The 12,524-nt window shown below is 37.9% G+C and overlaps 1 protein-coding gene across 1 annotated transcript; it reads left to right on the top strand.

The window, feature by feature from the left end:
* Window positions 1-5,376: 5,376 nt before the first annotated feature.
* kazald2 (Kazal-type serine peptidase inhibitor domain 2) lies at window positions 5,377-10,106 on the top strand. Its single transcript, XM_046849976.1, has 4 exons — window positions 5,377-6,296; window positions 7,021-7,181; window positions 7,345-7,492; window positions 9,551-10,106. The coding sequence occupies exons 1-4, from the start codon at window positions 5,789-5,791 to the stop codon at window positions 9,673-9,675; spliced, it is 942 nt and encodes a 313-aa protein (XP_046705932.1). The 5' UTR covers window positions 5,377-5,788; the 3' UTR covers window positions 9,676-10,106.
* The last annotated feature ends 2,418 nt before the right edge of the window (window positions 10,107-12,524 follow it).

Below are 12,524 nucleotides of genomic sequence, written 5' to 3'. Positions count from 1 at the left end.
CCAAATTATAACACCCCCTCCCCCAACTAAAGTTCATCTATTTTCCTCTCACATTGATAAATAACTGTTATGCTCGGTGCATTTGCCTCCAGCTGCATCGCCCCAATATGTCTCTGCAGCAAGAGATTAAATCTGCCCCATTCATTAGCCTAAGTGGATGAGCCTTCCTAATAGATGCTCCCCTTCCCCTCAATAATTGCTGTTGATTGGCGCAAATTAGGCCCTAGTTGCCAGACGAGTGATTCTCGACGACGATAATCCGATTCCCAACTCAAACTAATAGGATTTTAACTCCAGCTTGGCCTAATGTCCGTCTGTAAGGCCTGGCCGGCTCTGCTCCGGCCAGCAATGCTACTCTGGCCTTGTGTCTCACTGCACGCCTGTGGGACAGAGAAGCAGACCTGCTGAGTCTGTGCCTTTGGCTGAACATGCAGTTATTTGCACACTATACAACTGAACAGGAATCAGCAGGAGCTATTTTGTAGCAGATACAGGATATGCCTAGTGATACACAGGACCATAGGCTTGGTATATGGGAAGAAACTCTGATAGGAAATAGACATTAGAGACATATTCTTATGAATTTTATCTTGTCCTGTAATTGTGTAGTAACATTAATGGCAGTTCTAAAAGTTTATGAGACTGAGAATGATACATACAACATTAGAATTAGTTGTATTACCTTCTTATTTTTGTACTGCGTTTGGTGGGATCAAAACACTGTGCATGTTTGTCATAAGCCACTACCCAAATTAGGACTCACACACATTTGATAGTATTTGTCATTGGGATGATAAGAGGAGATCGGATGCCTGCTTAGGCCTCGAGTCTAATGAAACTCCACTCCATTAGAGCTGAATCGGACAGATTGCCCTCCCAGAGAAATGAATTGAGTTTTTTGTATTTGTGAGATCATTCTCCCTCCATTAACTGCTCTTTATCCCGTCTCTTCATCACAGCCAAATCAGGTTAGACGGCCATGATTAGCTGGGGTGGCCTCCCTTTTTAAGCAGTAATTGGGTTTGGCGGCTCAGCTGATAGCGCCATTAAGACCAATAAAGGCTGGGCTTGGCTTGAAGAGTGAAACAGATTCTTGTGGAACAGATGGCAGGCACACATAAAGGGGTTGATTTAGAGCTGGCAAAAGAAAAGTTTGTGTAACTGAAGAACTTGGTGTACAACAGCATGCCTGGGAGACGGTGTTTCATGCACACTCGCAGCTTGCTTTTGTGTTGTCTGTCTTTTGGTAGATGTTAGAGATGTTACATGATTTTGCGTAATGCACCTTTTTGAAATAGTGTGGCAACACAGCCACATTTTCATAACAAAATATAAAAGGTTGATGGATGGAACCTGAATACGTGGATAAATGACACATCTGTAAAACACGATGTTCTGTGTATGGAACTGGAGAGGAATTTGCAATAATCTGGAATCTCTAGCACAAAAGAAATACAGAGTAGGGAAATTGTTGCTCTTACATCGGACCTTGTATAAAGAACGCTCTACATGAAAAGATCCTTTCTTTTGTAACATGACTAACTCTGTTAATAATTTCAATGAAAAGAAACAGGGGATGGCTATTTATAGCTGTTAGAACATAATTCATTGCAGGAACTCATTACGTAGAAGTTCCACAACATGCAGTTATTGTATGAAAGAGTAATAGAATCTTTGCTCAGTCTTGTTCAGGAACCAGGGGGTGTGGTTGAGTAACAAGTCCATAATGATGATAAAACTAGCCTCACTTAAAGAAATGAGATATGAAATTAACAAGCTGCTGCATTCAGTAGATTGTGTGGTGTAAGAAAATAGGGTATTTAAAAAGAAAAGAAAAGAAACAAATAATTTAATTTACTTTGCTTTACAAAAATGGCTGTATTTAGATGTCTCAAATATCTCACCACACATTGACTGATAAACCTATTGGGGGTATTTGATATCTCAACAGGGTGTAATACTGGTGACTATCCATTTTGTAGATTTACATTTGCTGTCATGAATTAAGCCCTTTAATTGGATTTCTTGAAGTTTCTCCCTCATGGATGCTCTTGACTGCTAAGAAAAAAAGAGAATAATTGTGTTTGTTTATAGAACTCTTTTATCCATTAAGTAATCACTGTATACATTGATATTAATTGTTATTCTAGTCTTTGACACCTCTCATCAACCTAATGAATATTTTGTACCTCTTATGGGCCTGTGTTACTGCCCAGTTATATCATGTTTATCAATGGGTTCTTTTCTATGCAACTTTTTTCTTATGGTAATGTGTGGACTTGTCTTGTAAAAAAAGTTGCCAACAGAAGTGATGAGAGGAATGATAAGGAAGCACACACACACACACACACACACACACACACACACACACACACACACACACACACACACAAACAATTGCTTATCTAAAGGGCTAAATGCTGTGTATAAATTGCATAATGGCTATGGAGAGCTGTATATCTTTCCTGAGCCTCATTAGGATGAAGGGGAGTGCTTATTTTATTTATTTAAAAGCATTTCACAATACTGCTTTTCCCGCTCGGACCTTCCCGGGGGGAAAAATAATGAGAGAGCACTTCAAATGAATTACTGTATACACAATCACTTTAATTATTCAGTTCTAGCTAGGCATTGGGTGTGACTGTTGGGAAATACCATGCATGCTGCCAGGTCTACCTGTTACAGTGATGCGATTAATGTAACAGTGAGATATGCACTTAAAACATCGGATGTCAACAGCTTTTTTGCAGTTTAGTGGGGGTATCAAGCTGTGTAGTTTGCAAAAAGGCCCCACGCAGATGTACTGCTCGCTTGTGTGGGAGCCCTGCACCCGAGCTGATCGTTTGAGGCTGAAGACAATAACAAGAAAAAAAAAGATGCAGTTTAAATTAATTTTAAAAAGAATATAACAGTGTGAAAAAGGTTTAGTATTGGCTAGTGGCTAATACAGTTAGTTATCACTATTTTAAACAATTGTTAGCAAAATTGTTGTCTATGCTAGCAAAAATTATTGTCTATAAAAAGACTGGTGTTTTTTATCTTTGGTTTTATTTTGTAGGCAACAAATTTACTATAATGTATAATATATAAATAATATGACTCTAATGAGATTATTTAATTTTTAATTTTATTTTTTATTTTTTCTTAAGGTATTTTTTACCTTATTTTATTATGTATTATGGAAGAAAAATGTGCCATTCCCACATAAAATCACATACATATCACATTCAATCTATGCATGATCTATACGTAACGGTTTACAAGCTGAAAAGAACCGTATAGAGATTGAGTCCTTCCTCTAGTGAAGTGTGTTGTGGCCCTTTATGTCATCATGAAGCAGTATGAAAAATCCCTTGTATTAGGCGTATTCTTCCCCTAGTTGTGCAAAACACAATGCTGCTGCAATTCGTGTGCTATACAGCACCGAGAATTATAGTTTGACATGCATTTGCTCCAGCTGTGACCTTCCCTCTGTGACATTCTTATAAAAGAATTGAATTTGCACAGGCTCCGCGATGACTGAGGCTGCTCCTCCTATTTGCCTCCTTGTATATTGCTTTTATAAGAGACAATAGGGAGAGATATGAGAGAGAGAGAGAGAGAGAGAGAGAGAGAGAGAGAGAGAGAGAGAGAGAGAGAGAGAGAGAGAGAGAGAAAGTAAATGTGTGGTTGTGTGTGTGTGTGTGTGTGTGTGTGTGTGTGTGAGAGAGAGAGAGAGAGAGATGAGATGGAATGATGCCATAGATCTTCATAGCTCTGGCAGCAGCTGTCCATTTGAAAATGAATCACAAGATGCAAGAACCCATTATAGAGGACATTTACAACCGAGTGTATCACTGAAACTCTTTAATATATGTAAACAACAGCAACAATAATAATAAAGCGCAATGCTTTAGTTCAGTATGCCTAAATAAATGTGTACAAGTGTGTGCGGGCAATTTTTTCAAACCTGCACACGTTTTACACACTCCTATTTAAATATGCGTAAATATTATTGTCTGAAAAAATCTCATAAGATATTTTAGTAACAATTTGTCATGACTTGTCTCACTCGAAGATTATGGATAGTGTTTATGGATTTATATCATCTCAGTTATGCTCGATAATATAAAACAATACTATAGGAAGGGCAAACATAAAGCATTAGGAACTGAGGAAAGGAATATATATATATATATATATATATATATATATATATATATATATATATATATACACTCATTATTTCAGTCAAATTACTACTAAATGACATGACCAAAATTCCTGGATTAGTCATACAACGGAAAACTACCGTTTACACAAAAGCAAACGAGCAACATTTGTTTCTGATATTTGAAGATCTGTGGCTGACATTCAAAAAAGAATTCCCTTAAGCCAAAAATGTACTCTTAATGTAAATACATGTTTAGTAAGTAGAGTAGGATTGCTTTCTACCAGCCTGGCACACTGCTGACAAGTTGTCATATACAAGAAAAAGCAAGCAAAAATGCAAGCAAAAAGCCAAAAACAGAAGAAATGCCACATTAAACAGTATATCCTTTTTAATACTATTATTTTTATATACTATTTTGCACAGTTTAATGAAAGTGAAATGCATTCGTGAGGAATAATAAATGCATTTTGATCATTTCAAATATCTTGGCCATAGCTCAGTGTAAAACTACCTGAAGCTTCTCTCACAATGCATTGAAGCAGTCCATTCATTCCAGCACTCCATTGAGATGGCCTGAAGCAATTAGCCCCACTAAGACCAACTCATTAGGAGGCATGGGCTGAATGAGCTCTGCTCACTGCAGCTAATCAATATTAATGATGGATTATTTACAATTAACAATAGGCCCTTAATGGCCCCCTAATTGTTTGTTTTGCTCTAACACAGAGAGGTGAGAATTGCAGGTAGATGGGAGAGATTAGTGAGAGGAGGGATAAATGTCTTCTCAATTACTCAGGACAGAATGAGCCGCGTTCACTTCAATTCCGGGAAAGCAACATATCTGTCTGAATATCTCAAGGTAAAAAAAAAACTAAGATGGTTCATAATTTTCTACTGCTTGGTGATTTATTATGTCTGTTTTTAAGATCACTATAGCTACATAAATTAAATAGTCTATTGGACTCTCTCATTGAAGAAAATGAGATGCAGGTTATGACATGACTCTGCAGCATAATCATATTTTACTGGTACATTTAGAGCTGTAAAGCCCAAGGGCTTTTTAGATAATCGTGTATTTGTAAAAACCAGGTGTGTTGGGCTAAATTCATGACCTTTCCTGCTGACTGTTACATTTCGGGTTGGACCAGTGCCCATGCACCCCCTTCCCCTAACATGGAGCAATGTGATTGGCTGCTGCAGGTCTTTAAGCACACCTTTCTTGCATGTTGAAGGTAGCACCCTGCAATTTAAGAAGTGTCCCTATCTAACTTCTCTCTAAGCTTTCTCCTTTCCCTTTCTAAACTTTCTTCTCCCTTCCCTTTCTTCATACACACTTTCTCAGCTGCATGCTTGTCTGGGCTGCGAGTGAAGACAGACATCACCCTTCTCTGTTTATAGGAAGAGTTTAGGCTGGAAGAGTGAAATCAGATAAGCAACCTTACTTTAGACTGCAGGAAATTTGCAGCCAACTATTGACACCAGCAGTCTGGGACTTGGAGGCCTGCAGCCTGCTAAGGATCACTCATCTCCGTTAAGAACTTGTCCGGCAGGAGGGAGATGAAAGGATTTGCTGCTGTTTGAGACACAGCAAAGATCTCCAAAACATTGACTTGCTTTACAATTGTTTGTTAACAAATGCAACCTAGGCAACAGACAATGCCATATTTGGCAGTGCTGCTAGCACTGCTGCTAGCTCCCTTTTCTGAGACACTTTCCTTGGAACACCTCAGGCATTTAGACTGGCAGAGGGACATGCGACCAGGCCAGCGGTGTCCTGCAAAGTGCCTTCGTGAGCATTGCCCAGATGCTAGGCTGCTCCAGAGCTGCATATGGGGTCAGATCCGGGATCTGTGTGGGTGTTGTTGGGAATGTGGGAATGGAGAGGGCCAGCTTTGTGACCCTGAACCCAGGACTGGAAGCACATTTTTTGGCCAGTGTGCTGAGGGACTGCGCTGTAAAGTCCAACGTAGGGACCCCACAATGAAGGCAGACCCCAAGCCTGTGTGTGTATGTGAAAAACAGGAGATTTTGTGTGGTACAGATGGGAAGACATATGAGAACATATGCCAGCTAAGAGCAGTACAACGCAAATTGGGTGAGCAGAGAAAAGTCATGATAGCGCATCATGGACCCTGCCGAGCAAGTGAGTATATGTCTTACAGTCCTACAGTCCATTTGTCTATTGCCAGTTTAAATGCAATGGATATGGTAAATGTATACTAACCTTGACACTATTATACTGGTTATTCTTTTCACAGCAGCTTTTCAAAAGTCTTCAACCTGGTTGTTTGTGATTTTTAAGGATTCTATCAACTATTGAAAACATTTTTATAAGGTTTCCTGTTTTTTTTTACTGTCATAAACTGTTTCCTGTTCTGTTATACTGTGTATACTGTTCTACAGAAGTTCTTCACAGACATGAAAACTATAAATACTCACTGCATTGTAATAATAAATAGATTTGGTAATATATTAAATTTTATGTGCTCATCTTACACATTTCCCATCTGAAATCTCTCAGATGCAATAAAAACATAAACCCTGCTGCAGAGTACTATATTATCAGAGATACATAGACAATACTCTTACCCTTAACATTGGATAACTTCCGAGACTGCTGATTATGAATGCTAAAACCTCATTTGTTTGGAATCTATGAAACTATTTATAGCCTGCACAAGCAGCTGTTTAGTCCCTCATATTTCTCTGGCTCCATGTAATTCTTGCTCTATTGTGTCATTGATTTTTGTGAATTGATAGAGTGCTCGCTTAGCACAAAAGGGATCAGAGCCCATTCTTAATGCATTAATGTGTTCATTTTTAAACCAACCATAATGACCACTGTTTGTCCTGTGTTAACTCTGCAGAGCCAGTCATCACCTATGCTCCAGGAGACATCATTGCTCTGGAAGGAAGCAACATTCTTCTATCCTGTGAGGTGTCGTCGTACCCAGCAGTCTCCATCCAGTGGAAGAAAGAGGGAGACAATACATTCCTTGCGTTTGAGGATTCAAACAGAGCCATGCAGGTCTTTGCACAATTTATAAAGAGATTGCATTACACGTGTTATATAAATAAAGTATATGTTAGCTGCACTCTTTTATTACTTTATAAAGCTTTAAGTGAAGAATGTATACTTAATGCTTCACAGCTACAGATACAGATGGCTGAATCGTTGTGTGTAATTACAGGCGAGCGGAGGCCCGCGGCGTTTTGAGCTCACTGGCTGGCTTCAGATCCACAAGGTCGGCCGTGATGATGCAGGGGTGTACACATGTGCTGCCAGGAACACCTTCGGTGAAACTTCTGCCTCCGCAAGATTACGGGTTATACACAGAGGTTTGTGTGATTCACACACATAAAGCTGTTAACAAACAATGTGAAAGGTCAATTGCCTGAGAACTCACAGGCAGTTCACAATTGTTTCTTGCTAGCCATATCTCTCTGTGGATAGAGACAGATTGATTGAGAATTCCTGAGTTGCAAGTATTTGAGTTTCAAGTATTTTTTCAAGTTTTATTCATACATAAGGGGTGCACATATAAATGCACAACAATAATAACTTTTGGGTCAATAATAATAATAATAAAAAAAATTCACTTTTGTCCAATATTGGATTGGAATAAATTGATTTAATTTGCACATATTCTTTTTACAGAACCACACAGATTAAAGGGCAAATAATCATAATCACATTTTTTTTAAAATTGGGAACGGAATAAAATTGTGAGAACGCTGTTGCCATGCAACTCATAAGCATAAAGTAAAATATTTGTTAAATAATGAGCATAAAAGCACATGGCTGTTAAGTTTTACTGCACAAAATATGGTGCAGAAAAAAAACAGTCATTATTATCAACATTTCCTTCAAATGTGCTGATTTAAAGAGTTAAGAAAACACTTCACTCAGTACACTGTCATTTTCATTGCAATTTATTACAAACAAAATGTCTATGTTTTCCACCATATTAAGAAATGCCAACACTTACATACACTTAATACAGGAGGGAAAGCACAAAGCAGAGTAAAAATGTATTGAAGTGTTAATGATAGTTAGTTTAATGTAATGAAATGATGTGCTCCACTTTAATTAGCTTGAAATCTGTAGTTTTACAATAAAGCTGCATCTCTCTGAAGAAATAATAATAATGAACAATATTAAACTTTATTTTTTACTTCATTATTTTCATACATGTGGTGCTTAAAGTGCTGTACAGTAGAGTTGTAAAAATGAAAATCTATAACAGTATTGTAATAATAGTAAAAAAAAATATAGATATAATCAAATGCAAAAAAATACAATAAATGTTAATTAAGTGAAAACATAAGTACAATACCATTACTATGATTATAAAATGAAATAAAATAGAATAAATTAAAAATAAAATAAATTGAAAAACATGTTATAAAATTAAAATGAAATGAAACTGTAAGATCAATGGTCCAAAATTGTGGTGTCAGACTCAAAGTTCAGAACTTGAGTTCAGAATTGTTACGTGTTACTAATCCATGGTCTGAATTTGATATCTGGAGAAATTCTCTTTAAGCTTATGGCCCTACAAGACATTAGTTTTCCCGTGGCTATTCAAAGGTAACATCGAAAAACTGTCCTCATAGATTAAAAGCACGTATTAATGCAAGAAATATTGCACTTTGCCCTTTTTCCACAAATGTCAGACATGTCGAGTCCACTTTTTGTGGTCGGGACTGTGGTAGATAAAGACATGCATAAAAATCAACAATGGAAGCCAAATCGATTTTGCGCCCCAACTATCTGTACTCTTCATCTCTGCCTGAGTAAAGGTGAACTTGGTTTTCCGAGAAATCCCACGGAATGGCAGATAGCTTTACACCAGTCACAGACTTTCTCTTGAAAGAACACAGTATTAGTGATGACAGGCAGTCAGGAGAGAACGGAGATGAGTGAGATTTGGGTGATGGGGGGGTGGAGGGGTGTATTATGTGGCAGGGCTTTTGGTGTGACTGTCTGGTTACTATCTCTTTCTCTGGGGGGTCTGCGTCTCGACTATCCACCTTTTATCTGAGGCACAGGCAAATCACCACCCCCCCCTTTCCTACTTGCCGTTTCCCGGAATGTTGCTACCGCAAAGAACGCTGGGAACTCTGGGCAGAAAGGTGACACAATGCAGACCTACTTTTTTCTAGCTGAACTTTATAACATCCTAAAAGGGTTTTTGGGACAAAATAGTATTGTAGTGTTCTGAAAAGATGAAATTATGAATCCACTAAAATATTACTCCTGAAAGTGCTGTCTCCCGGGCATTGAGTGCTCTTTTTTCTTTAACCAGCTTGTTAGTCTTTTGGAAAAATGTACACTCAAGTTTTTATTGCCTTTTATGACAAAAACTGTAATTCTTACTTCCTTTAATCTTTCAGGGTCCCAGAGTGGCAGAGAGCTTCCAGCAAGAAAAAATGAAGCTCACAGACCATCTATCAATGAAGCTGAGAGTGAAGATGATGAAGATTACGAGGGACAACCAAGCGGAAATATGTATTTGTAAGATGTACAGTTTCATTTATCAAAGTTCCAACTGCATTTCAGCTCTGCATAGCATCATCACTTCTGTAAAATAGTTGGTGCGTTATTTGAACAAGTACCTGTTATCTGAGCACTGTAAATAAACACTTATAATATCTTTCTATATTAATTTTAAACTGAACACACAGAATTATCTAGCTAATGTAAATTCTTTTCATTTTAAGATCATAGTTAATATTTTGTAAAAAAAAAAAAAAAAAAAAAAAAAAAAAAGAAAAGTGGATTTTACTCATAGTTAATTAATTAATGCTTGCCATATACTTGCAGTTGTTTTTCCCACACGGCTTTCATATAACTCTTAGCATCATCATATGATACATTTTTTGTGCCTTTGTGTGTGTACTTGCATGTATTTGTATCCATCAAAAACTTTATAAAAGCTGAAAAACAATATTTGCTTGTGCACTCTGAATATTCTCCTTTCATGCAAAGCAAACCATCGCTGTCTCCAAATTTGTCAAGAGACCCACCAGCAGAGCCTGGCACAAAAAAAGCACTGAGGTTAAGTTGTTTGAAAGCTCTGGTATTAAGAGCCGTTTTACACTTAAGAAGTTGGTTTCGCTAGGTTTTCTGTTTCCTTCTACCATATTGATTGATACTCAACTATCAATGCATAATAGAAAAGCACTCAGAACAAATGCGGGGTTATGGCCTTCCAGAGAGAGAGCAGACGAAGCTGTAGCTGAGCACCATTATTGCCCCATAAAGGATCCCCAGGGATGGACACAGTCCTCTCATCAGCACACACCAAATACCCAATTAAAAAGGAAGACCTTTAAATTCTCCCCCTCTTTCCCAGGCAGAAATCAATCAGAATTCAATCTGTTTCAGTCGGGATCCTGACTGTGCAGGTGATAGCTCACTAGAGCTCAGATAGGTGACAACAGCAAAGAGGAGCCAGCAAAGCAGCCTGGTGTAAGCTTTCAACGCTGCTGGCTCCTCGGCTGATGTGGCTGGCTGGGAGTGTGAGACATCCAGGGTGAGAAAGCAACACTGCCCTTCTTAAATGCTTATCTAAAGTTACAGTGTGGCTTTTATTTTTAGATGCACGTGGCAGGTGAGGGGTTTTTTATGGCTGGCTGACAAAGTGCCCAGGTAAATGATCCGTCTTGAACTTTTAAAATAAATGGATAATTTAAAATAAGTGGTTCTCAGATTCATCTTTTGAAGAGGTTAATTGAAAATGAATCCCAGTCTAAAATGGAGCTCTTCTATTCTCCAATTGATGTGTGATTAATGAAGGGAGGGGGGTGTAGATAGAGAGAAAGAGAGAGAGAGTGAGATGTATCTGTATGCTGATATATATATATATATATATATATATATATATATATATATATATATATATATATATATATATATGTGTGTGTGTGTGGGAAAGAGAAAAAGGGAGAGGGAGAGGGGGATAGTAAATGGAGAAAAAAACAGAGAGGGAAAAGAGAGAATGCAATTAAAAGATGATTCATTCTCACTTTCATGTAACAGTATCTGTGAATATTAGAATGGACACTCTTTCTCATGATAGTGTTTGGCTCAGTAAAGCTCTCCCCTGGCCCTCTTTCTCAAGGCCGGCTTAATGATTCCCTCTCCGATGAGATTGTGAGTTGATGTTGGGATGGGAAGTGGAAGGATAGCAGAAGTTAGTTACTCAGGTCCTTTGGTCAGTAGCACCATGTGCAGGGGTCAGTCAGGGTCAAAGATCATGGGCAGAAAGCTGTTAATAATGGACAGCTCACTAAAGTGCAGGCTTAGGTTACCCAGTACCCAGCTTGACCTCTTTAGCTAGGGAAACAGTTATTCTAGTCTGTACATTCTGACTTTACCCTTTCCCATACTGTACCATTAACTGGGCTATTTGTTAAATAAAGTGAGCTGTGGGATCGAGTCAGAACAAGTAACAGCACAAGTTTGAAAATTTGGGAAGCCAACTGAGTAAAAATAGTATAGTATAGTATAGTATAGTAGTACTATTGATGATTAGTAGTACTATTGGAACTATAATGGACATTTTATGCCACCCAGATGCGGATGGGTTCCCTTTAGAGTCTGGGTGCCTCTCAAGGTTTCTTCCTGATCATCTCATGGAATTTTTTTTTTTTGCTGATGTTGCCACTGGCTCAGTCAGATCAAAAAGGAGATTATACATTATATACCATAATACTTCTCTCTGTTTGAAAGTTGAACATGTTTCATTAACTGGACATTTTCAAGAAGCTCATTAGTGTTTCAGTAGTAGAAGCACCATTGATACTTGATTAAACCTTATATAACTGATCAGAGTGAAAACAATGACATATCAATTGAAATAAAGGACGAAAAAAAAAGAAATGTTAATGCTAATACCATTTAAATGTTTGCATCTTATGCCAACATGTCTTTTAACAATGGTAAGACATTAATATATTTTTTCTGTTTAAATGCTGAAATAGTTTCACTTGTATGCAATTGATGTTTACAAAGTAGTTTTAATTACAATGAATTTGGACAGATTTTGTTACTGTTGTATGTCTTTTTTTTAACTTAAAAAACACAGGTGCAAATCTTGCATGCTTTTGCACTCTACGGCTTTAATTGGAAGCAGGTCTAGAGAGATTTCTATTTAACGCAGTAAAATTGTACAAATAATTGGTGGTTAATCATAATCACGGTTTTTTTAATAGGCGATAAGGCCGCTCGAGTGTAAATGAGGCACTGATAAACGGAGCGATAACCCCGTTTTGATAAAAGCCGGATGTTTATTCCAAGGCGGAAGTGTGTGCGCGCGCGCGACTTGCGCTGGCCGTCAGGTGGCGCGTGCTGCTTTCGCAATCC

The sequence above is a fragment of the Silurus meridionalis genome, chromosome 5, assembly GCF_014805685.1.
Source record: "Silurus meridionalis isolate SWU-2019-XX chromosome 5, ASM1480568v1, whole genome shotgun sequence".
Classification (NCBI taxonomy): domain Eukaryota; kingdom Metazoa; phylum Chordata; class Actinopteri; order Siluriformes; family Siluridae; genus Silurus; species Silurus meridionalis.
Note: the sequence above shows the minus strand (reverse complement) of the source record. Positions and strands in the feature narration are given on the sequence as shown.